This window comes from Oncorhynchus mykiss, chromosome 9 (genome assembly GCF_057628025.1).
Source record: "Oncorhynchus mykiss isolate SJ-2025 chromosome 9, ASM5762802v1, whole genome shotgun sequence".
Classification (NCBI taxonomy): Eukaryota; Metazoa; Chordata; class Actinopteri; order Salmoniformes; family Salmonidae; genus Oncorhynchus; species Oncorhynchus mykiss.
In genome coordinates this window covers 72,027,809-72,051,136 of record NC_143030.1, presented here as the reverse complement: position 1 = coordinate 72,051,136, position 23,328 = coordinate 72,027,809, and the positions used below count along the sequence as shown (strand labels likewise).

At 47.0% G+C, this 23,328-nt stretch overlaps 1 protein-coding gene across 5 annotated transcripts in view; it reads left to right on the top strand.

Annotated features, from left to right (window-relative positions):
- LOC110532715 (uncharacterized) overlaps positions 1 to 23,328 on the top strand; it is an 88,349-nt gene that overhangs the window by 53,731 nt on the left and 11,290 nt on the right. The window contains exons 8-19 of one of the 5 annotated variants that reach the window (XM_090185293.1): positions 82 to 418; positions 1,555 to 1,673; positions 1,903 to 2,103; positions 2,415 to 7,601; positions 8,062 to 8,105; positions 8,446 to 8,581; positions 8,687 to 8,803; positions 9,062 to 9,163; positions 11,568 to 11,616; positions 16,157 to 16,318; positions 16,684 to 19,901; positions 20,146 to 20,254. In XM_090185293.1, coding sequence (XP_090041419.1) covers positions 82 to 418; positions 1,555 to 1,673; positions 1,903 to 2,103; positions 2,415 to 7,601; positions 8,062 to 8,105; positions 8,446 to 8,581; positions 8,687 to 8,803; positions 9,062 to 9,163; positions 11,568 to 11,616; positions 16,157 to 16,318; positions 16,684 to 19,901; positions 20,146 to 20,254 — 9,781 coding nt within the window. Of the gene's footprint in view, positions 1 to 81; positions 419 to 1,554; positions 1,674 to 1,902; positions 2,104 to 2,414; positions 7,602 to 8,061; positions 8,106 to 8,445; positions 8,582 to 8,686; positions 8,804 to 9,061; positions 9,164 to 11,567; positions 11,617 to 16,156; positions 16,319 to 16,683; positions 19,902 to 20,145; positions 20,396 to 23,328 lie in introns of all 5 variants that reach the window. The other 4 variants (XM_090185292.1, XR_016483412.1, XR_016483413.1 and 1 more) reach the window with 4 other exon arrangements.

Here is a 23,328-nt window from a genome sequence, read left to right as displayed (position 1 = left end):
GCTCTCATTCTCTCACTGTCTTACTCTCTCTCTCCCTCCCCCCTTCTCCCCCTCCTTTTCTGTCTTACCTCTCCTCGCCAGGTGAAGTCGGGCTTCTTCCATGAGAGCGATGCTAAAGTGGTGGGGAAATCCATCCGCGACCGTGTCACGCTCATCAAGAAGTCCCGTGAGAGACGCCAGCAGCAGCTGCTCCAACAGCAGCAAGGCTTGGATGAGAGACGGGACTCCACCCTCACCTCCTCCTACACCAACACTTACCCCTCCTGCACCTCCTCCCTGGGGCCTGGGGTGGCTGGGCTGACAGGGCGAGCCGGGGGAGGTGGTGGGCAGGGGGAGGCTGAGGAGATACCAAAGGCAGATCAGCATATGAGGCAACAGCAGCAGATCCACAGTGGGAATCCTCTGAGCCTGCCCACAGGTACTGTACGACTCTATCAGAGGCTTACCAGATAGTTTCCTACTGTACAATACACATACACTGACTGTACAAAACATTATGAACACTTTCCTAATATTGCCAGCCCGCAGCACCCCCTTTTGCCCTCAGAACAGACACAATTCGTTGGGGGCTTGGACTTTACAAGGTGTTGAAAGCGTTCCACAGGGATGCTGGCCCATGTTGACTCCAATGTTTCCCACAGTTGTGTCAAGTTGGCTGGATGTCCTTTGGGTGGTGGACCATTCTTGGTGCACTCTGGAAACTGTTGAGCGTGAAAAACCCAGCAGCGTTGAAGTTTTTGGGTCCCATGTGGCTCAGTTGGTAGAGCATGGTGCTTGCAATACCAGGGTTGTGGGTGCGATTCTCATGGGGGATCAGTCTGGGAAAAAAGTACTAAAATGTTAGCGTCTGCTAAATTACTAAAATGTAAAATGTTAACAAACCAAACCCCGTTCGAAGGCACTTAAATATTTTGTCATGCTCATTCACCCTCTGAATGGCACACATACAAAATCCATCTTTCAATTGTCTCAAGGCTTAAACATCCTTATTTAACCTGTCTCCTCTCCTCTACATTGAAGTGGATTTAACAAGTGACATCAATAATGGATCATAGCTTTCACCTGGAATTACCTGGTCAGTCTATGTCAAGGAAGAGCAGGTGTTCATAATGTTTTGTATACAAATGCCACGTTCAAAACAACTGGAAACTCGGAAATCGCAGACTTCGACTTCAGTGCGTTCAAAACAACTGAGAACTCGGGAAAAAAACGAGCTCCGACTGGGAAATATCGATTTGAACGGTCATCCAACTCGGAATTCCAACATTGGAACTCGGGCCTCTTTCTAGAGCTCTGACTTTCCTACCTGAAAATCACTGACGTCATGATTTGACCTCGTATTTTTCAGAGTTCCCAGTTGTCTTGAATGCGGCATTAGTGTACATACAGTACCTACCACCGAAACAACATCAAACAAAGTATATTGAACATGTAACAGATACACATATTTTTGGATTGTGGACAGAATGATACCAGTATAAAAAATGTGTATGAAATATTTTCAATATCCCCCAAAAATGTATTGTTTTACACCTCCCTTTGTATTTACTTCAGGAGGGGAGAGCATTGTTTCAGCCAGCTGTGAGTCCTATGCCAATGGCCAGAGCCAGGCGTACCCTCAGCAACGGGAGTCCTTCGTGCTTTCTCAATCCAACATCCCTGCTGCTGCTTTGGCAAGTCTATGGCTACATATCAAATAGCACCCTATTCCCTATGTACTGCGCTAGTTTTGACCAGGACCATGTAGTGCACCATGTAGAGTCTAGGGTGCTATTTGGAACATACACAATGTTATGGTTGTTCCTGTTTTGGAGAATCCAGTTTACAAAGAGATTGAAATCTTATTTTCACTCAGCAACCCTGCAATCACGTTAACTTATATTGTCTATTATTTATTTTTAGGCAATTATGGCCCACACCAAAATGTTCCCAATTAGTCAGAGCAGAGGAGTTCCGAATGTGCTTATTGGTCAGAGTAGTGGGATTTCCGGCATGTCCATTGGCCAAAGTGGTGGTGGGGCTCCTGATGGTCAGCAGACTTACGTTCAGCCTGTTGCCATGCCAACACAGGTTTCACCAGATATACCACAGCAGTATTCACAGGTGAGTGGATCTGCATCTCTATCGACTCTGGTCTCTCAAAAACACTACAGTTTGAACCTTCCCAAATAACTCTTAATTTTCACCTTAATATTTTATCAGTTCTTTAACAATAATGACAATTCCAATTATCATAATTATGCTTTCATGTTCTTTGAAACTGTTTATAATTCTTTGATTAAATCATATGATTAATATTTACACTTACCTTCTCTATCCACCTCAATCCTCCCTCTCCTCTCTTACCATAACTCCCTCTGCCCACCTGACCATCCCTCTGTCACCCTGCGACTACAATCCACCAACAATCTCAGTCATACCACTCAGATGGGTCACAGATTGCACAAATGGCCCCTTCGCTGTCCTACGCACCCCCAGTCTCCCCCCAAGCCCAGCTCAACATCCTCCCAGCTCCTATGTTAGCGGGGGACCCAACAGGACGAGTGGGGGCCATGGTCCCTCTCCCACAACAGGCCCAGGCCAACGTCACTCCCAATGTCATCCAGATGACACCCCAGCCTTTAACCCAGCAAGCACTGCCTGACATGATCCCACAGCAGCAGACCATTGTTCAACAACAACAACAACAACAGATACTGATTGAGCAACAGCAGCAGCAGCAAATGGAGGCTCAACAAGCCGCCCTGCTTCAGCATCATCAACAACAACATCAACAACAGGCCAGTGTAATTCCCCAGAACCAGGCGGTACAGCAACAGATGGAACAACAGCAGCAGCAACAGCAGACTATAGCAATCCAACAGCAGCAAACTACTGAGCCACAGCAGCAAGTGTATGTGCAGCAAGCTTTGGTTCAGCAGCATCAGGCCTTACTACAACAACAACAACAATCAATGGAACAACAGCAGCATCAGGCCTTACTACTACAACAACAACAATCAATGGAACAACAGCAGCATCAGGCCTTACTACTACAACAACAACAATCAATGGAACAACAGCAGCATCAGGCCTTACTACAACAACAACAACAATCAATGGAACAACAGCAGCATCAGGCCTTACTACAACAACAACAACAATCAATGGAACAACAGCAGCATCAGGCCTTATTACAACAACAACAACAATCAATGGAACAACAGCAGCATCAGGCCTTACTACAACAACAACAACAATCAATGGAACAACAGCAGCATCAGGCCTTACTACAACAACAACAACAATCAATGGAACAACAGCAGCATCAGGCCTTATTACAACAACAACAACAATCAATGGAACAACAGCAGCATCAGGCCTTACTACAACAACAACAACAATCAATGGAACAACAGCAGCATCAGGCCTTACTACAACAACAACAACAATCAATGGAACAACAGCAGCATCAGGCCTTACTACAACAACAACAACAATCAATGGAACAACAGCAGCATCAGGCCTTACTACTACAACAACAACAATCAATGGAACAACAGCAGCATCAGGCCTTACTACAACAACAACAACAATCAATGGAACAACAGCAGCATCAGGCCTTACTACAACAACAACAACAATCAATGGAACAACAGCAGCATCAGGCCTTACTACAACAACAACAACAATCAATGGAACAACAGCAGCATCAGGCCTTACTACAACAACAACAACAATCAATGGAACAACAGCAGCATCAGGCCTTACTACAACAACAACAACAACAACAATCAATGGAACAACAGCAGCATCAGGCCTTATTACAACAACAACAACAATCAATGGAACAACAGCAGCATCAGGCCTTACTACAACAACACCAACAATCAATGGAACAACAGCAGCATCAGGCCTTATTACAACAACAACAACAATCAATGGAACAACAGCAGCATCAGGCCTTACTACAACAACAACAACAATCAATGGAACAACAGCAGCATCAGGCCTTACTACAACAACAACAACAATCAATGGAACAACAGCAGCAGCAACAACAGGGATTGTCATTGCAGCAACAGCAATTGGATCAAACCCAAGCCTATGCGCAACCACCGCAAATTGACGTACAACAGCAGCAACAACTGCAGCAGCAGCAACAGCAGAAAATATTGTTACTACACCAACAACACCAGATAGAACATCAGCAACAACAACAAGCAATGTTACTAGAGCAACAACAGCAAGTGTACATACAACAGCAGCTTGAGCAACAGCAGCAACAGGCTTTGCTACAACAGCAACAACAGGCGCAACTACAACAGCACCAACTGGAGCAGCAGCAAGCGTTGTTACAACAGCAGATATTTGAGCAACAGCAGCAGCAAGCTCTGTTACAACAGCAGCAACAAGAGCAGCAGCAACAGCAAGCCTTAAAGCAACAGCAACAACAGGCACAACTACAACAGCATCAGCTAGAGCAACAGCAAGCGCTCCTACAGCAACAACAGCAACAACAGCAACAACAACAACAACAACAACTGGAGGCTCACCAAGTGAGCCAGATACAACAACCACAAATGGATTTACAACAGCTGCAACAACAACAGCAAGCTGTACTGAAACAACCGACCCAACTACAACAACAGGCGGTCGTCAGTCATCCAGTCAACCCACAGCACCAGCAGGCTGTGCTTCAGCAACAGTTGGAACAACAGCAAGCCATGCTACAACAGCAACAGCTTCAACAGCAACAAGTGATTTTACAGAAGCAGCAATTAGAGCAACAACAGCAGCAAGCTCTGTTACAACAACAGATTGAACAACAACGGCAACAGCAGGCATTGCTACTGCAACAACAAGCGGAGAGAATTAACCAACAGGGTTTGTTACAACAGCAGCAGCAACAGATTCAACAACAGCAAGAGACTGGGCAACCGCAGCAGCACCAGCAAACCACCATAATTCAAGTACAACAAAGCGAGAAACAAGAGACCGCTTTAATTCTGCAACAATGTGAGCAGCTGCAAGCATTGATTCAACAACAACAACCTATCTTACTGGAGCAACAACAAGAGCAAAACCCTGCTTTGTTTCCACCTAGTCACACTAGCCTAACCCAGCAGCAACTGACAGAACAACAGCAAGTGGTGCTGATACAACAACAACAACAACTACAACAACAACAACAAAAACAACCTATCTTACTGGAGCAACAACAACAGGCGTACGTTGCCCAGCAACATCAGCAGCACCATCAGAGCTCTGTCATTGAACCTCAGCCTCAGATCCCCCTTATGGCCCCAGCCATACCAGCAGCAGAGGTTATACAGGACATTCAGGTCCAAGCTCAGATGGCCGCCCAGGGTCAGGAAGTGATACCTGTAGCCATTCAGCTACAGATTTCCAGCCAAGCTCTACCGGCTATAGTGCAAGCCCATGCCCAAGTCCTGGCCCAGATTCAAGCTCGGAATGAAGCTCACCCTCAGAGCCAGGGCAATGTCTCAGTCCCAGTACTCCAAGCCCAGCCCCAGCCTCCACACCAAGTTCAGCCCCAGATGATCGAGGTCCAGATTCCATCTCACATGGTGGCCCCAATCCAGGCACCAAGTCCTCCCATCCCTATCCAGCCTCAGGTTCCTCTGGTACAGGCTCCCCATCAGATGCCAGCTCTAATACAGACCCAGGCGCCAGGGCAGTCAGTCATCCAGCAGACTCCCCAGCCTTTGCACCCAACCCAGGCCCTGACTCAGACTCAGATTCCAGAAGTTCTTGAGGCTCAGATGATGCCTCCTAAGCATCAGAGCACAGCTCTGGTCCAACCCCAACCTCCAGTCTCAATACCCCCCATGCAAAGCCAGGTCCAGCCTCAACCCCAGCACCAGTCTTTAGTGCAGCCCAGTGTTCAACTTCCAGAGGTGGTGCAGCCTCAACTCCAGCACCAGGCTCCGGCCGGCCTATTGGCACCGCAGTATGTCACTGCACTTCAGCCCACCCAACAGCAAACCATGCAGCCAGTCCAACAGCAACATCAGGACATCACTCAACAACTTTTACAACAACAACAACAGCAGATACTGAAGGATAAACAACAGGAGATCACTCAACAAGTACCACAACAACAACAACAGCAGATACTGAAGGATCAACAACAGGAGATCACTCAACAAGTACCACAACAACAACAACAGCAGATACTGAAGGATAAACAACAGGAGATCACTCAACAAGTACCACAACAACAACAACAGCAGATACTGAAGGATCAACAACAGGAGATCACTCAACAAGTACCACAACAACAACAACAGCAGATACTGAAGGATCAACAACAGGCGATCACTCAACAAGTACCACAACAACAACAGCAGATACTGAAGGATCAACAACAGGAGATCACTCAACAAGTACCACAACAACAACAACAGCAGATACTGAAGGATCAACAACAGGAGATCACTCAACAAGTACCACAACAACAACAACAGCAGATACTGAAGGATCAACAACAGGAGATCACTCAACAAGTACCACAACAACAACAACAGCAGATACTGAAGGATCAACAACAGGAGATCACTCAACAAGTACCACAACAACAACAACAGCAGATACCGAAGGATCAACAACAGGAGATCACTCAACAAGTACCACAACAACAACAACAGCAGATACTGAAGGATCAACAACAGGAGATCACTCAACAAGTACCACAACAACAACAACAGCAGATACTGAAGGATCAACAACAGGAGATCACTCAACAAGTACCACAACAACAACAGCAGATACTGAAGGATCAACAACAGGAGATCACTCAACAAGTACCACAACAACAACAGCAGATACTGAAGGATCAACAACAGGAGATCACTCAACAAGTACCACAACAACAACAACAGCAGATACTGAAGGATCAACAACAGGAGATCACTCAACAAGTACCACAACAACAACAACAGCAGATACTGAAGGATCAACAACAGTTCCTGCTGCAGAACCAGCAGATGATGCTGTCCCCTGGATCTGTTGGAACTGTCCTTGCAGCCCCTGCAGCCAAGGTCATAGACCCTACCACCTTGGTCTCTGCTTCGTCCCAACACATACAACAACAGACTGGACAAGCTCCAGCCCCCATCCAGCTGGCTCTGCTGACGCAGCCGCTACCCGCCCACACACACACCCAGACGGCCATGCAAGCTCTCGCAAACACTCACACCCAGACACTGGCCCAGACAAAGGTCCACACCGAGACCCAGCTCGCTGAGGCCGCATTGGGGGCTACCACCACCGAGCAACTGCACCCTCCGAATCCCCCCCAGGCTACTTCCCTCCCTCTTCCACACATGCCCCCCTGCCCCACTCATACAGCATCTCACCCCCACCCTGCCTCCCTGCCACCCCTCCGTCCTGCTACCCCTGGCCCAGAGACCCAGCCCACCCCACCAGAGAGTCAGCTAACCCTGCCTGGCCTGGCTGATGGGCCCCCGGGACCCACTTCTCCCCCGTCTGTTGCCGCCGCTGCTGCTCAGCCCCTTGATTCTAACGCCCCCTCGCTGCTGCCCCCAACCTCAACCTCGCTCCCAGACTGTGACCCTGCTCTGCTGAGCATTGCTCAGGTACAGAAGTGCATGCCACTCTACCACTACAGCAGACTGTTCCACTACTACCACTATCTGCAGCCAATAACCAGCCGGTTCTAGAAATGTGAATACAGTAGAGAGAAATCCAAGGGCCGCACCCTTTTTAAGATACAGAATAAAACACATAGTTTATTTTTTTGAAGAAAAGCTCCTTTTACTCAGTTACGCTAAGTACATTTGTATGATACTTTGTATGATACTTGTTCAGATTAGCAGTACTACAACAACATGATCAAGTGTTTTCCTTTAACTTACATTCAAATACAGTCATTTTTTATTTATTCCCAATTCAGTTCAGTTTCAGTTTTTATTAGTCAAATAATGGTTTGGTATGTATTTTTTCTTTGTGGGTTTTTGTTGTTTTCTGAATGTCTGTATGTATTTGTGTGCGCGTTGGTCTGTCTGTGTGTCTGTCTCTATCTATGTGGCTCTACAGGAGAGTCTGAAACAGTCTGGCACAGAGGGACACTCCACTTCAGGGTATGTGTCACATCATTACTCTCAAAGTCGGTCCCAATTCACTGCCTAGCTCTAGCCCCCTGGCCCTGTCACGTCAATGTTAGCACATCTATACGGTGGAAGTGATATGGCGGATGCTTCACCACTACACTGTTTATACCTATCCAGACCATTCAGATCTGCAATCATCCAAGGGTTAAGGCCAAGGGGAAGGGCTACGGACCGGTTGTCAATTTTATACTGCTCGTTTGTTTTTCATTTTGAATGCCCTCTTCCATGTTAGAAAAGGTTATTAGAAAAGGTTATGCCCAATACTGTACGTGAAGTACTAACAATAGGAGTACTATTCATTTGACCGCAGCTCTGTTCCAGACAATGGGGATGGGGATTTACAGATGTTGGCCAATGGGAAACTAGAGAGGGTGAAGTCTCAGAGGAGATTGTCCTATCGGGGGCCAGAAAAAGGATCACATGCATTTCAACTGACCATGATTCAGGTATAGTATCCCTAATAGTAAAGATTTCTAAAGAAATGGTAATGTCCAAGACATTTTTGTGTCCAAGACACAGAACAACATGGTTTCTCTTCCTGTGCTCCGTAGGTGTCCGGCTCTGGGGACAACATGGTGGAGTGTCAGCTGGAAACCCACAGCAACAAGATGGTCACCTTCAAGTTCGACACTGAGGGAGACGCACCTGAAGACATTGCAGATTACATGGTGACTAGACCAACACACAGTTATACATGGACATTGTATGGGATTATAGCACCACAAACATCTACCTGTTTGGATATATTACATATGATATATATATCAATGTTTAATTATATTATATTATATTGGATGGGATGAGGATTTTTGCAGCAAGCGCTCTCATTTGGTCTAATGCCAAGTTCCCCACGCAGCCTTTGTTTGATCCATTAAGTTTAGTTTTAAAAAGTGTGTTATTTTGTGTATCTGTAATGGCTTGCGTAGGTGGAGGAGGATTTTGTCCGTGAATCAGAGAAAGAGACATTCGTGGAAGAGCTGAGGTCCATTGTCAAGAGAACTCAGGAAATTCTCCTCACACATCAACAGGTCTGGTTTGAAAACATTGGTTGCATCCCAAATGACACTGTATTCCCTACATAGTGCACTACTTATGTCCAGAACCCTACGGCCACTGATCAAAAGTAGTGAACTACAGAACCCTACGGCCACTGGTCAAAAGTAGTGAACTACAGAACCCTATGGCCACTGGTCAAAAGTAGTGAACTACAGAACCCTACGGCCACTGGTCAAAATTAGTACATTACAGAACCCTATGGCCACTGGTCAAAAGTAGTGCACTACAGAACCCTATGGCCACTGGTCAAAAGTAGTGCACTAGAGAACCCTATGGCCACTGGTCAAAAGTAGTGAACTACAGAACCCTATGGCCACTGGTCAAAAGTAGTGCACTACAGAACCCTATGGCCACTGGTCAAAAGTAGTGCACTACAGAACCCTATGGCCACTGGTCAAAAGTAGTGCACTACAGAACCCTACGGCAACTGGTCAAAAGTAGTGCACTACAGAACCCTATGGCCACTGGTCAAAAGTAGTGCACTACAGAACCCTATGGCCACTGGTCAAAAGTAGTGCACTACAGAACCCTATGGCCACTGGTCAAAAGTAGTGCACTACAGAACCCTACGGCAACTGGTCAAAAGTAGTGCACTACAGAACCCTATGGCCACTGGTCAAAAGTAGTGCACTAGAGAACCCTATGGCCACTGGTCAAAAGTAGTGCACTAGAGAACCCTATGGCCACTGGTCAAAAGTAGTGCACTAGAGAACCCTACGGCCACTGGTCAAAAGTAGTGCACTACAGAACCCTATGGCCACTGGTCAAAAGTAGTGCACTAGAGAACCCTATGGCCACTGGTCAAAAGTAGTGCACTAGAGAACCCTATGGCCACTGGTCAAAAGTAGTGAACTACAGAACCCTACGGCCACTGGTCAAAAGTAGTGAACTACAGAACCCTATGGCAAACTTAACATGTGTAAATATTTGTATGAACATAACAAGATTCAACAACTGAAACATAAACTGAATAAGTTCCACAGACATGTGACTAACAGAAATGGAATAATGTGTCCCTGAACAAAGGGGGGGTCAAAATCAAAGGTAACAGTCAGTATCTGGTATGGCCACCAGCTGCATTAAGTACTGCAGTGCATCTCCTCCTCATGGACTGCACAAGATTTGCCAGTTCTTGCTGTGAGATGTTACCCCACTTCCACCAAGGCATCTGCAAGTTCCTAGACATTTCTGGGGGGAATGGCCCTAGCCCTCACCCTCCGATCCAAAAGGTCCCAGACGTGCTCAATGGGATTGAGATCCGGGCTCTTTGCTGGCCATGGCAGAACACTGACGTTCCTGTCCTGCAGGAAATCACACACAGAACGAGCAGTATGGCTGGTGGCATTGTCATGCTGGAGGGTCATGTCAGGATGAGCCTGCAGGAAGTGTACCACATGATGGAGGAGGATGTCTTCCCTGTAACGTACAGCATTTAAATTGCCTGCAATGACAACAAGCTCAATCCGATGATGCTGTGACACACTGCCCCAGACCATGACGGACCCTCCACCTCCAAATCGATCCCGCTCCAGAGTACAGGCCTCGGTGTAACACTCATTCCTACGACGATAAACGCAAATCCGACCATCACCCCTGGTGAGACACAACCGTAACTCGTCAGTGAAGAGCACTTTTTGCCAGTCCTGTCTGGGTCAACGACGGTGGGTTTGTGCCCATAGGCAACATTGTTGCCGGTGATGTCTGGTGAGGACCTGCTTTACAACAGGCCTACAAGCCCTCAGTCCAGCCTCTCTCAGCCTATTGTGGACAGTCTGAGCACTGATGGAGGGATTGTGCGTTCCTGGTGTAACTCGGGAAGTTATTGCCATCCTGTACCTGTCCCTCAGGTGTGATGTTCGGATGTACCTATCCTGTGCAAGTGTTGTTACACGTGGTCTGCCACTGCGAGGACGATCAGCTGTCCGTCCTGTCTCCCTGTAGCGCTCTTTTAGGTATCTCGCAGTATGGACATTGCAATTTATTTCCCTGGCCACATCTGCAGTCCTCATGCCTCCTTGCAGCATGCCTAAGGCACGTTCATACAGATGAGCAGGGACCCTGGGCATCTTTCTTTTGGTGTTTTTCAGAGTCAGTAGAAAGGCCTCTTTAGTGTCCTAAGTTTTCATAACTGTGACCTTAATTGCCTACCGTCTGTAAGCTGTTAGTGTCTTAACGACCGTTCCACAGGTGCATTTTCATTAATTGTTTATGATTCATTGAACAAGCATGGGAAACAGTGTTTAAACCCTTTATAATGAAGATCTGTGAAGTTATTTGGATTTTTATGAACTATCTTTGAAAGACAGGGTCCTGGACGTTTCTTTTTTTGCTGATGTTAACATGGTCTGTTCTGTGTCTTCCTGTTGTCCCACCAAGACTGGCTCTATGGAACAGCTGTATGTGAGCACTCCAACAGGCACAGCAAGTGAGTTACAGTCTAAAATGGCACCTCATTCCATATATGATGCACTACCTTTGACCAGATTCCTATGACCCCTTATTAAAAGTAGTCCACTACAGATCCCTATGACCCCTTATTAAAAGTAGTCCACTACAGATCCCTATGACCACTTATCAAAAATAGTGCATGACAGAATATAGGGAATAGGGTGCCGTTTGGGAGGCAACACTTCCTCCCTACCCTCTCCCTCCCTCCTCTCTCCCCCTCCCTTCCTCCCTCCTCTCTCCCTCCCCTCTCCCTTCCTCCCTCTCTTCCTCCCTCCTCTCTCCCTCCCCTCTCCCTTCCTCCCTCCTCTCTCCCTCTTCTCTCCCTTCCTCCCTCCTCTCTCCCTTCCTCCCTCCTCTCTCCTTCCCCTCTCCTTTCCTCCCCCCTCTCTCCCTTCCTCTCCTCCTCTCTCCCCTCTCCCCTCTCCCTTCCTCTCCTCCTCTCTCTCCCTTCCTCTCCTCCTCTCTCCCCTCTCCCTTCCTCTCCTCCTCTCTCTCCCTTCCTCTCCTCCTCTCTCCCTCTCCCTTCCTCTCCTCCTCTCTCTCCCTCCCTCTCCTCCTCTCTCCCCTCTCCCCTCTCCCTTCCTCTCCTCCTCTCTCTCCCTTCCTCTCATCCTCTCTCCCTTCCTCTCCTCCTCTCTCCCTTCCCCTCCTCCTCTCCCCTCTCCCTTCCTCTCCTCCTCTCTCCCCTCTCCCTTCCTCTCCTCCTCTCTCCCCTCTCCTCCCTCCTCTCTCCATTCCTCCCCACCACTCCTCCTATAGGCTATAATCTACTGATCATAGAATAAAAAATACAAATGAGAAGATACAAGTAAGATAAAAGCGAAATATTAAAACTTAATTGCCCCTATACATTTTCATAAACTAGATGATATTGTAATAAACCTTTTACATAGTTCCATTGACATGATGTAATATCTCTCTATCTTCTTGTTGAAATACTGTTGTTTTTTTACACTCAAATAGCAGTCGATACAGACAAATGACAAATGAATTTGTATATAACATTTTAATGGACAAGAGTAACAAAATAAAACAAACAAGAGAAACAATTTAAATCAATAATGTCCATGACAGGCAACACTAAATTCAGGGACTTTCAGCTCATACAAGGAGAAGACTGATCAGAGATGCAGCCTAGAGGCCCATGATCACTCTGGATGAACTGCAGAGATCTACAGCTGAGGTGGGAGACTCTGTCCATAGGACAACAATCAGTCGTATATTGCACAAATCTGGCCTTTATGGAAGAGTGGCAAGAAGAAAGCCATTTCTTAAAGATATCCATAAAAAGTGTTGTTTAAAGTTTGCCACAAGCCACCTGGGAGACACACCAAACATGTGGAAGAAGGTGCTCTGGTCAGATGAAACCAAAATTGAACTTTTTGGCAACAATGCAAAACGTTATGTTTGGCGTAAAAGCAACACAGCTGAACACACCATCCCTACTGTCAAACATGATGGTGGCAGCATCATGGTTTGGGCTTGCTTTTCTTCAGCAGGGACAGTGAAGATGGTTAAAATTGATGGGAAGATGAATGGAGCCAAATACAGGACCATTCTGGAAGAAAACCTGATGGAGTCTGCAAAAGACCTGAGACTGGGACAGAGATTTGTCTTCCAACAAGACAATGATCCAAAACATAAAGCAAAATCTACAATGGAATGGTTCAAAAATAAACATATCCAGGTGTTAGAATGGCCAAGTCAAAGTCCAGACCTGAATCCAATCGAGAATCTGTGGAAAGACCTGAAAACTGCTGTTCACAAATGCTCTCCATCCAACCTCACTGAGCTCGAGCTGTTTTGCAAGGAGGAATGGGAAAAAATGTCAGTCTCTCGATGTGCAAAACTGATAGAGACATACCCCAAGCGACTTACAGCTGTAATCACAGCAAAAGGTGGCGCTACAAAGTATTAACTTAAGGGGGCTGAATAATTTTGCACGCCCAATTTTTCAGTTTTTGATTTGTTAAAAAAGTTTGAAATATCCCATAAATGTCGTTCCACTTCATGATTGTGTCCCACTTGTTGTTGATTCTTCACAAAAAAATACAGTTTTATATCTTTATGTTTGAAGCCTGAAATGTGGCAAAAGGTCGCAAAGTTCAAGGGGGCCGAATACTTTCGCAAGGCACTGTATATATATATATATACAGTTGAAGGCGGAAGTTTACACAAACTTAGGTTGTAGCCATTAAAACTCGTTTTTCAACGACTCCACAAATGTCTTGTTAACAAACTATAGTTTTGGCAAGTCGGTTAGGACATCTACTTTGTGCCTGACACAAGTCATTTTCCCAACAATTGTTTGCAGACAGATTATTTCACGTATAATTCACTGTATCACAAATCCAGTGGGTCAGAAGTTTACATACACTAAGTTGACTGTGCCTTTAAACAGCTTGGAAAATTCCAGAAAATGATGTCATGGCTTTAGAAGCTTCTGTTGGGCTAATTTACATCATTTGAGTCAATTGGAAGTGTACCTGTGGATGTATTTCAAGGCCTACCTTCAAACACAGTGCCTCTTTGCTTGACATCATGGGAAAATCAAAAGAAATCAGCCAAGACCTCAAATAAAGAATTGGAGACCTCCACAAGTCTGGTTCATCCTTGGGAGCAATTTACAAACGCCTGAAGGTACCAGGTTCATCTGTACAAACAATAGTACGCAAGTATAAACACCATGGGACCACGCAGCCGTCATACCGCTCAGGATGGAGATGCGTTCTATCTCCTAGAGATGAACGTACTTTGGTGCGAAAAGTACAAATCAATCCCAGAACAACAGCAAAGGACCTTGTGAAGATGCTGGTGGAAATCTATATCAACAGTAAAACCAGTCCTATATCGACATAACCTGAAAGGCCGCTCAGCAAGGAAGAAGCCACTGCTCCAAAACCACCATAAAAAAACAGACTACGGTTTACAACTGCACATGGGGACAAAGATCGTATGTTTTGGAGAAATGTCATCTGGTCTGATGAAACAAAAATAGAACTGTTTGGCCATAATGACCATCATTATGTTTAGAGTAAAAAGGGGGAGGCTTTCAAGTCGAAGAACACCATCCCAACCGTGAAGCCCGGGGGTGGCAGCATCATGTTGTGGGGGTGCTTTGCTGCAGGACAGACTGGTGGACTTATCAAAATAGATGGCATCATGACAGTAGGAAACTTATGTGGCTGTATTGAAGCAATATCTCAAGAAATCAGTCAGGAAGTTAAAGCTTGGTCGCAAATCGGTCTTCCAAATGGAAAATGACCCAAAGCATACTTCCAAAGTTGTGGCAAAATGGCTTAAGGACAACAATGTCAAGGTATTGGAGTGGCCATCACAAAGCCCTGACCTCAATCACATATAAAATTTGTGGGCAGAACTGAAAAAGCGTGTGCGAGCAAGGAGGCCTACAAACCTGACTCAGTTAGACCATTACTGTCAGGAGGAATGGGCCAAAATTCACCCAACTTATTGTGGGAAGCTTGTGGAAGGCTACCCGAAACGTTTGAACCAAGTTAAACAATTTAAAGGCAATACTACCAAATACTAATTGAGTGTATATAATCTTTTGACCCACTGGGAATGTGATGAAAGAAATAAAAGCTGAAATAAATTATTATTATTCTGACATTTCACATTCTTAAAATAAAGTGGTGATCCTAACTGACCTAAGACAGGGAATTTTTACTCTGATTAAATGTCAGGAATTGTGAAAAACTGAGTTTAAATGTACTTGGATGAGGTGTATGTAAACATCAGACTTCAACTGTATGTATATTTATTTATAAAAATAATAACATCAGAACTTAGTCTGGTCTCAACATACTGTTGCGAGTTAGAATAGTAGAATACACCAGGTGCACTTTCAAAATGTGGTTGTACATCACTAGTTTTTCTCTTTCGTCAGTCACGGACAGTCACACAAGTAGCTCATGTCAGCTAACATTTTTTGGGGATTGGTAAGTTAGTTCAGCGGCCAGCTATTTAAACTTGTAGTAATCATGGTCAAATTATCGACCACAGGGCCACCATTGATTTTGTTAGTCACTCTCACTCAGATATCATATTAAAAACTGCAAACATTTCTCTCTACCTTATGGCAAAATGTGTAGAATTGCATGAAATGAGTTGTTGTAACATTGAAAAATGTTCATGGCGGTGGCAACAAGCTTAGGTCCCCCAAAAGGCTAGAGATAGCTCTGACTGTGTGGGTGTGGATGTGGGTACACAGACTCGCAAGCCACTGCGACCCTTCATGAGGAATTTGGATCCATCAAAGTTGCCTATCCCTGCTATAGGCTTTATGAAGTGTTGATGAAGCCTTGAAAGCTAAAGTTAGTTTAAAGTGGGACCTTATTATTTCTCTCTGTCTGCCAGTGGATTCAGAACCTCCCTTGAAAAAAACATTCTGAATGACTTCTAAAACATCTATGTAGTCTTTATAAAGTGTTTAATGAAACCTTGAAAGTTGTAGTTAGTTTAAAGTGGGCCTTTTTATATATTATTTTATGTTCCAGTGGACGGGGCGCCCCAGTCGTCTCCGGTGGGCAGATGGAGGTTCTTCATCAACCAGACCATCAGACACAGAGACTCCACATCAAACCAGGGAGGAGCGTCAACCCCTCCACCTCTCTCGACCAGCGAGGTCAGGGTGCCTCAGCCTACAGACACTGACCCAGGTACAGTAACAGGATGACACCTGGGCCTGGGCTAACAGTCATTTAACACTGGGCAGTCATATCCTTTTCACACTACCAAGCCCTCCTGAAAACCAGTAGGGGTTGAAATATTTTCTGAATTGTCTTGTGCAGTTAGTGTCCTGCTCCATTAATGGGCTTTGCACTGTACAGAAAATTTACATTTTCTAACACAGTGCCAACAACTAGGGTGGAAGCGTAACCGGGCCAGCGTAGTACGGCTGGGCTCTGCTCAGTAGTGTGAAGAGGGTACATTCTGCTGTGTTTGGTTCTGTCTGTTGAGTAACACCAACTAACCCTCTGTACCTCCTCTCTCTGGTCTGCTTTGATTGGTCGACATACTCTAGAGTGGGATGGAGGATCCCAGAGATCGGACTCCTACTTTGCTGAAATGGTTTCCTCTCCTCCTATCTGCCCCACCTCCACCTTGTGTGCCCTGGCCTCTGCCTCCTCCCCCCCTGCCTCCACCTGCGTCTCTACCATTTCTACCCCTGCCTCCATGTCTGCCCCCCCAGCCACTGCTGCCCCCACTCCTGACACGACTGCCTCTGCTGCCTCTGACAGAAGTGTTTCTGACCTGGCTTCTACTAGTGGAGCTGTTGCCTCAGTCCTACACCCAGTCCCTGCTGCCTCAGCTGGTCTAGACCTGCAGGCTTCCATCCACCAAATTTCCAGTACAACCACAGCAACATCCTCCATTCCAACCCATGTCCCAAACACTGCTACCAACCTCCCAGTCCCTGCCATGGTAGCTGCTTCTGCCACCATTGCGCCCTCTACCACAGACTGTCTAACTGAAGCTCTGACCTGCTCCATGGTGAGCCAGGGCCAAGGCCCAAGCCTGGGGGATGTAGTGATGATGGCAGCCCCAGGGCAGTGTGTGTCTGGTGGGGGCCACTCATCCACCGGCTCCATCCACCCTCCAGTGGATACAGCTACAGCTGTGGCCTCTCCTTCTGCCAGCCATGCAGTTCTGGAACAGCAGCAAAACACTCTGCCTCAGATTCAGTGCATGGCAACCCAGCCTCAAGCTCTGCCTCAGATTCAGTGCATGGCAACCCAGCCTCAAGCTCTGCCTCAGATTCAGTGCATGGCAACCCAGCCTCAAGCTCTGCCTCAGATTCAGTGCATGGCAACCCAGCCTCAAGCTCTGCCTCAGATTCAGTGCATGGCAACCCAGCCTCAAGCTCTGCCTCAGATTCAGTGCATGGCAACCCAGCCTCAAGCTCTGCCTCAGATTCAGTGCATGGCAACCCAGCCTCAAGCTCTGCCTCAGGCCCAGGTCCAGTTACAACAGCAGCTCCAGACAATGCAACAGGTACAGCAGCAGCAACAGCAACAGCAACAACAACAACAAACCCTGCAGGCTGTGCAACTTCAACAGGTACAGCAACAACAGCAAGTGTACCAAGAACAGATACAACTGCAGCATCAGCAGCAGCAACAGGCGTTGCAAAAATCTATTGAACAGTTGCAGATGCTGCAACAGAAACAACTACAGCCACAACAACAACAACAACAACAACAACAGCAGCAGCAGCAACAGCAGCAGTCTCAGCTACATTTACAGCCCCAGCTCAGTCAGACAAAGCCATTACAAAAACAGTGTATGTCCCTGCAACCACAGACAGAGATGTTGCCACTGGCACTACAACAACAGATACAGCAACTGCCTGTCCAAATGCAGAACACACAGTGCAACACACAGTTACACATTCAACAGCCACAGCTACACCAGTTACCACCACAACAACAACTACACCAGTTACCACCTCAACAACAACTACACCAGTTACCACCAACACAACAACAACAGCCACAGCTACACCAGTTACCACCACAACAACAACAGCCACAGCTACACCAGTTACCACCACAACAACAACAGCCACAGCTACACCAGTTACCACCACAACAACAACTACACCAGTTACCACAACAACAACAGGCACAGATACACCAGTTACCACCACAACAACAACAGCCACAGCTACACCAGTTACCACCACCACAACAACAGCCACAGCTACACCAGTTACCACCACAACAACAACTACACCAGTTACCACCTCAACAACAACTACACCAGTTACCACCAACACAACAACAACAGCCACAGCTACACCAGTTACCACCACAACAACAACAGCCACAGCTACACCAGTTACCACCACAACAACAACAGCCACAGCTACACCAGTTACCACCACAACAACAACTACACCAGTTACCACAACAACAACAGGCACAGATACACCAGTTACCACCACAACAACAACAGCCACAGCTACACCAGTTACCACAACAACATTCACAGCCACAGCTACACCAGTTACCACAACAACAGCCACAGCCACAGCTACACCAGTTACCACAACAACAGCCACAGCTACACCAGTTACCACAACAACAACAGCCACAGCTACACCAGTTACCACCACCACAACAACAACAGCCACAGCTACACCAGGTACCACAACAACAACAGCCACAGCTACACCAGTTACCACCACCACAACAACAACAGCCACAGCTACACCAGGTACCACAACAACAACAACAGCAACAGGCAGCGATTGACCTGCAGCAACTGCATCAGCAACAGTTAGGTCTGGAACAGGCACTAGATATTCAGCAGCAACAGGAAATGTTCCAACAACAACAACAACAGTCTTTTATGGCTGGAACTCCCATACAGGGAGATGTGTTACAGCAGCAACCTGCGCTGCTAGCCCAGTCAGTGAACCAACAATATGTCCAACAACAACCAGTACAGCTACTAAACATGGCACTGGTGCAACAACAGCAAGCTCATCAACAACAACAACAACAAGAGGTTAACCCTCAGCAGAAGCATCAGGTGCCCCAGCAGGAGCAGCCGTCATTCCAACAGTCAGAGTGGGAGCTGTCTACATGGGAGGCCATTGTGACCGAGGATAAAGTCAGTCACTCTGTACCTCTACACCACTCCTCAGACTCCACTCTGCCCCTCAACATTAACACAACCTCCGATGCCCCCCTACACCCCCTCTCCCTCACCCTGACACCCTCCCCGGTCCAACCATCCTCTGTGGCTGAGTCCGACAGCGAGGGCCCTCCCAAAATCGAGTTTGTAGACAACCGCATTAAGACTCTGGATGAAAAGCTGAGGAACTTGTTGTATCAGGAGTATAGTAGTGGGGCAGCTGTGACGGGGGGAGCTGCTGTGGTTTCTACCTCAGGTCCCACCGCAGTGTCAGCAGCCTCCACATCGGCAGGAGGGGTCAAATCCTCTGAGCCGCAATCGCTCCATCTCTCCTCCTTCCCTACTCCTGCCTCCTCCTCCTCAGACACCTCTCCTCATTCCTCCTCCTCCACCACCTCCTCCACCACTTCCCGCTCCTCCTCTACCTCTCCTGACCTGGAGAGGGGGAGAGGAGTGGGGGAGGAGGCTCCTCCAACAGGCCCGGTGGAGCAGCAGCCCGCCCCGTCTCTCTCCTCCGCCTCCCCCCCTTCCTCTCCCCTGGCCCCGCCTCATGGAGACTCTGCCGGGCCACCGCCTATCCCTGGAGAACCCACCTTTCTTGTAAGTGAGGTGCACATATCTGAATAGTGTTTGATTGACTTCTTCCTGAAACATTCAATAAAGATCACTGCTTTGATTGCCTTGTTGTTATAAATTGATAGATACATGTATTTTTCGATGCTATGGTTCTTGTAATGTACTTATGATATTTCAGTATCTCTCCTTTTCTCTCTGAGTGTCTCTACCATTACCCCCATGGCTGCAGCCACTCTTACCTTATCGCTGTGTTACCTATCCCCTCCAGGCTGCCCCCTCTCACTCTGACCCCAGTACCCCAGGAGAAGTCACTACGTGGCCCCCCAATCTGCACCCCGTCCCCCTGGGCCATGGACTGCCACAGCATAATGCAGGAGGTGGATATTTTGGCCTAAACCTGACATGTCCTAGTATCAGAAATCCCGTTAGCAAGAAATCCTGGACTCGCAAATTCAAAAGCTGGGCGTGCAAACTGCGCCACTCCGCCAGCTTGTTCAAGAAGCCCAGAGTCAAGCAAGGTAGCGTGTTTATAGAGAGAGAGAGAGAGAGCGAGAGAGAGAGGTTGAATGGGGTGTTTGTTGGTGGGGGTGTTTATCTAAAATACAAATCTTGTCTAGTTACCTTTAGTGTAATTATGTTTAGTGTAACATAACCTTTATGGTTTGCATGGGGGGGGGGGGGGGTTACTCACCCTGCCTGAGGGGGGTTACTCACCCTGCCTGGGCCTGCATGAGGGGGTTTACTCACCCTGCATGACGGGGGTTACTCACCCTGGCCCTGCCTGGGCCTGCATGAGGGGGGTTACTCACCCTGCCTGAGGGGGGTTACTCACCCTGCCTGGGCCTGCATGAGGGGAGTTACTCACCCTGCCTGGGCCTGCATGAGGGGGGTTACTCACCCTGCCTGGGCCTGCATGAGGGGGGTTACTCACCCTGCCTGGGCCTGCATGAGGGGGGTTACTCACCCTGCCTGGGCCTGCATGAGGGGGGTTACTCACCCTGCCTGGGCCTGCATGAGGGGGGTTACTCACCCTGCCTGAGGGGGGTTACTCACCCTGCCTCAGCCTGCATTAGGTCAGAATAATGTAGAAAAGAAGAGAGAAGAAAGAGAGAGATGGGGGGATCAAATCAAACTTTATTTGTCACATGCACCGAATGCAACAAGTGTAGTGTAGACCTTACCATGAAATGCTTACTTACAAGCCCTTAACCAACAGTGCAGTTCAAGAAAGAGTTATGAAAATATTTACCAAGTAGACTAAAATAAAAAGTAATAATAAAAAGTAACAAAATAAAATAACAATAACCAGGCTATATACAGGGGGCACCGGTACTGAGTCAATGTGTGGGGGTACAGGTTAGTTGAGGTAATTTCTACATGTAGGTAGGAGTGAAGTGACTATGCATAGATAATAAACAGCGAGTAGCAGCAGTGTACAAAATACATGGAGAGGCGGGGTGTCAATGTAAATAATCCGGTGGCCATTTTATTAATTGTTCAGCAGTCTTATGGCTTGGGGGTAGAAGCTGTTAATGAGTCTTTTGGTCCTTGCCGTGCATTAGCAGAGAAAACAGTCTATGACTTGGGTGACTGGAGTCTTTGACACTTTTTTGGGCTTTCCTTTGACACTGCCTAGTATATAGGTCCTGGATGGCAGGACACTTGGCCCCAGTGATGAACTGGGAGGAGGAGGAGGAGGCGATAAGAGGAGAGTGTAGGAAGAAAGAGAGAGATGGGGGGGATGAGGAGGAGGAGAGAAAGGGAGAGTGTAGGAAGAAAGAGAAGGGGGGGGGGATGAGGAGGAGGAGAGAAAGGGAGAGTGTAGGAAGAAAGAGAGAGATGGGGGATGAGGAGGAGGAGAGAAGAGGAGAGTGTAGGAAGAAAGAGAGAGATGGGGGATGAGGAGGAGGAGAGAAGAGGAGAGTGTAGGAAGAAAGAGATGGACAATATAAGGAGGCTGATGATGAGTTTACATCTGTAACCCTGGAGATTGGAATTGCACCTGGCTACTTGTTGCACCCAGGATATGAGAGCATTAGACCCCTTTATGACCCCCACCAGCCCCGCCACACCCCCACTTTGCTCTCAGAGGGTAAAGGCACCTCACACTTTGAGTGCTCACTCACACTTGGCAAATGTCATAACAATCACCCCATTAGAAATGCAATACATTATGCAATGCTTTAGAAATGAGTCAATTGCCTGCCAGTATGTTCTGTATGTAATATCCTAGATAATTGACTATACATTGTGCACATTGTTCAGTGCAGGGTTTAGAAGCAACTACCTATTCGGGTTCTTTCTTACCTGCATAGGCTTTTATAAGGCAGTCATTGTAAATAAGAATTTGTTCTTAACTGGCTTGCCTCGTTAAATAAAGGTTCATTAAAAAGAAAAGAAATAATAAAATATAAGGCTGAGCCAATAAGCCACATTGTTTTAGAAGACTGCTATGCTTGCATGTATTAGTGTGTTCCACTGTAGTTTAGTTATATGTGAATGTTTATTGTAGATATAGCATGAACATACAGCACGTTACATACCTTATGTTCAACATCTGTGTGTATCACAGGAGGCTGCTGAGGGGAGGACGGCTCATAATAATGGCTGGACCGGAGCAAATGGAATGGAATCAAAGACCTGGAAACCATGGAAACCATGTGTTTGATACCATTCCACCAATTCCAGTCATTACCTCAAGCCCGGTCTCCCAAATGAAGGTGCCACCAACCTCCTGTGATATACACACTTTCTGTTTAAAAGCTGCCAAATATCATACAACACGGACAACATCACTGTTTATCCAAGTGAATTCATAATGTCAATCAATTAATTGATTGGTTGATTGATTGATGTTGATTGGTTGATTGACGTGTGATGTTAGTGTGGGGTGTAGTAGAGAGAGAGAATGGATGTGTGTGGGTGGGGAGAGAGAGAGAATGGATGTGTGTGGGTGGGTGAGAGAGAGAGAATGGATGTGTGTGGGTGGGTGGGAGAGAGAGAATGGATGTGTGTGGGTGGGTGAGAGAATGGATGTGTGTGGGTGGGAGAGAGAATGTATGTGTGTGGGTGGGTGAGAGAATGGATGTGTGTGGGTGGGAGAGAGAGTGGATGTGTGTGGGTGGGTGAGAGAATGGATGTGTGTGGGTGGGTGAGAGAGAGAGAATGGATGTGTGTGGGTGGGTGAGAGAGAATGGATGTGTGTGGGTGGGTGAGAGAGAATGGATGTGTGTGGGTGGGTGAGAGAATGGATGCGTGTGGGTGGGTGAGAGAGAATGGATGTGTGTGGGTGAGAGAGAGAATGGATGTGTGTGGGTGGGTGAGAGAGAATGGATGTGTGTGGGTGAGAGAGAGAATGGATGTGTGTGGGTGGGTGAGAGAGAATGGATGTGTGTGGGTGGGTGAGAGAGAATGGATGTGTGTGGGAGAGAGAGAATGGATGTGTGTGGGT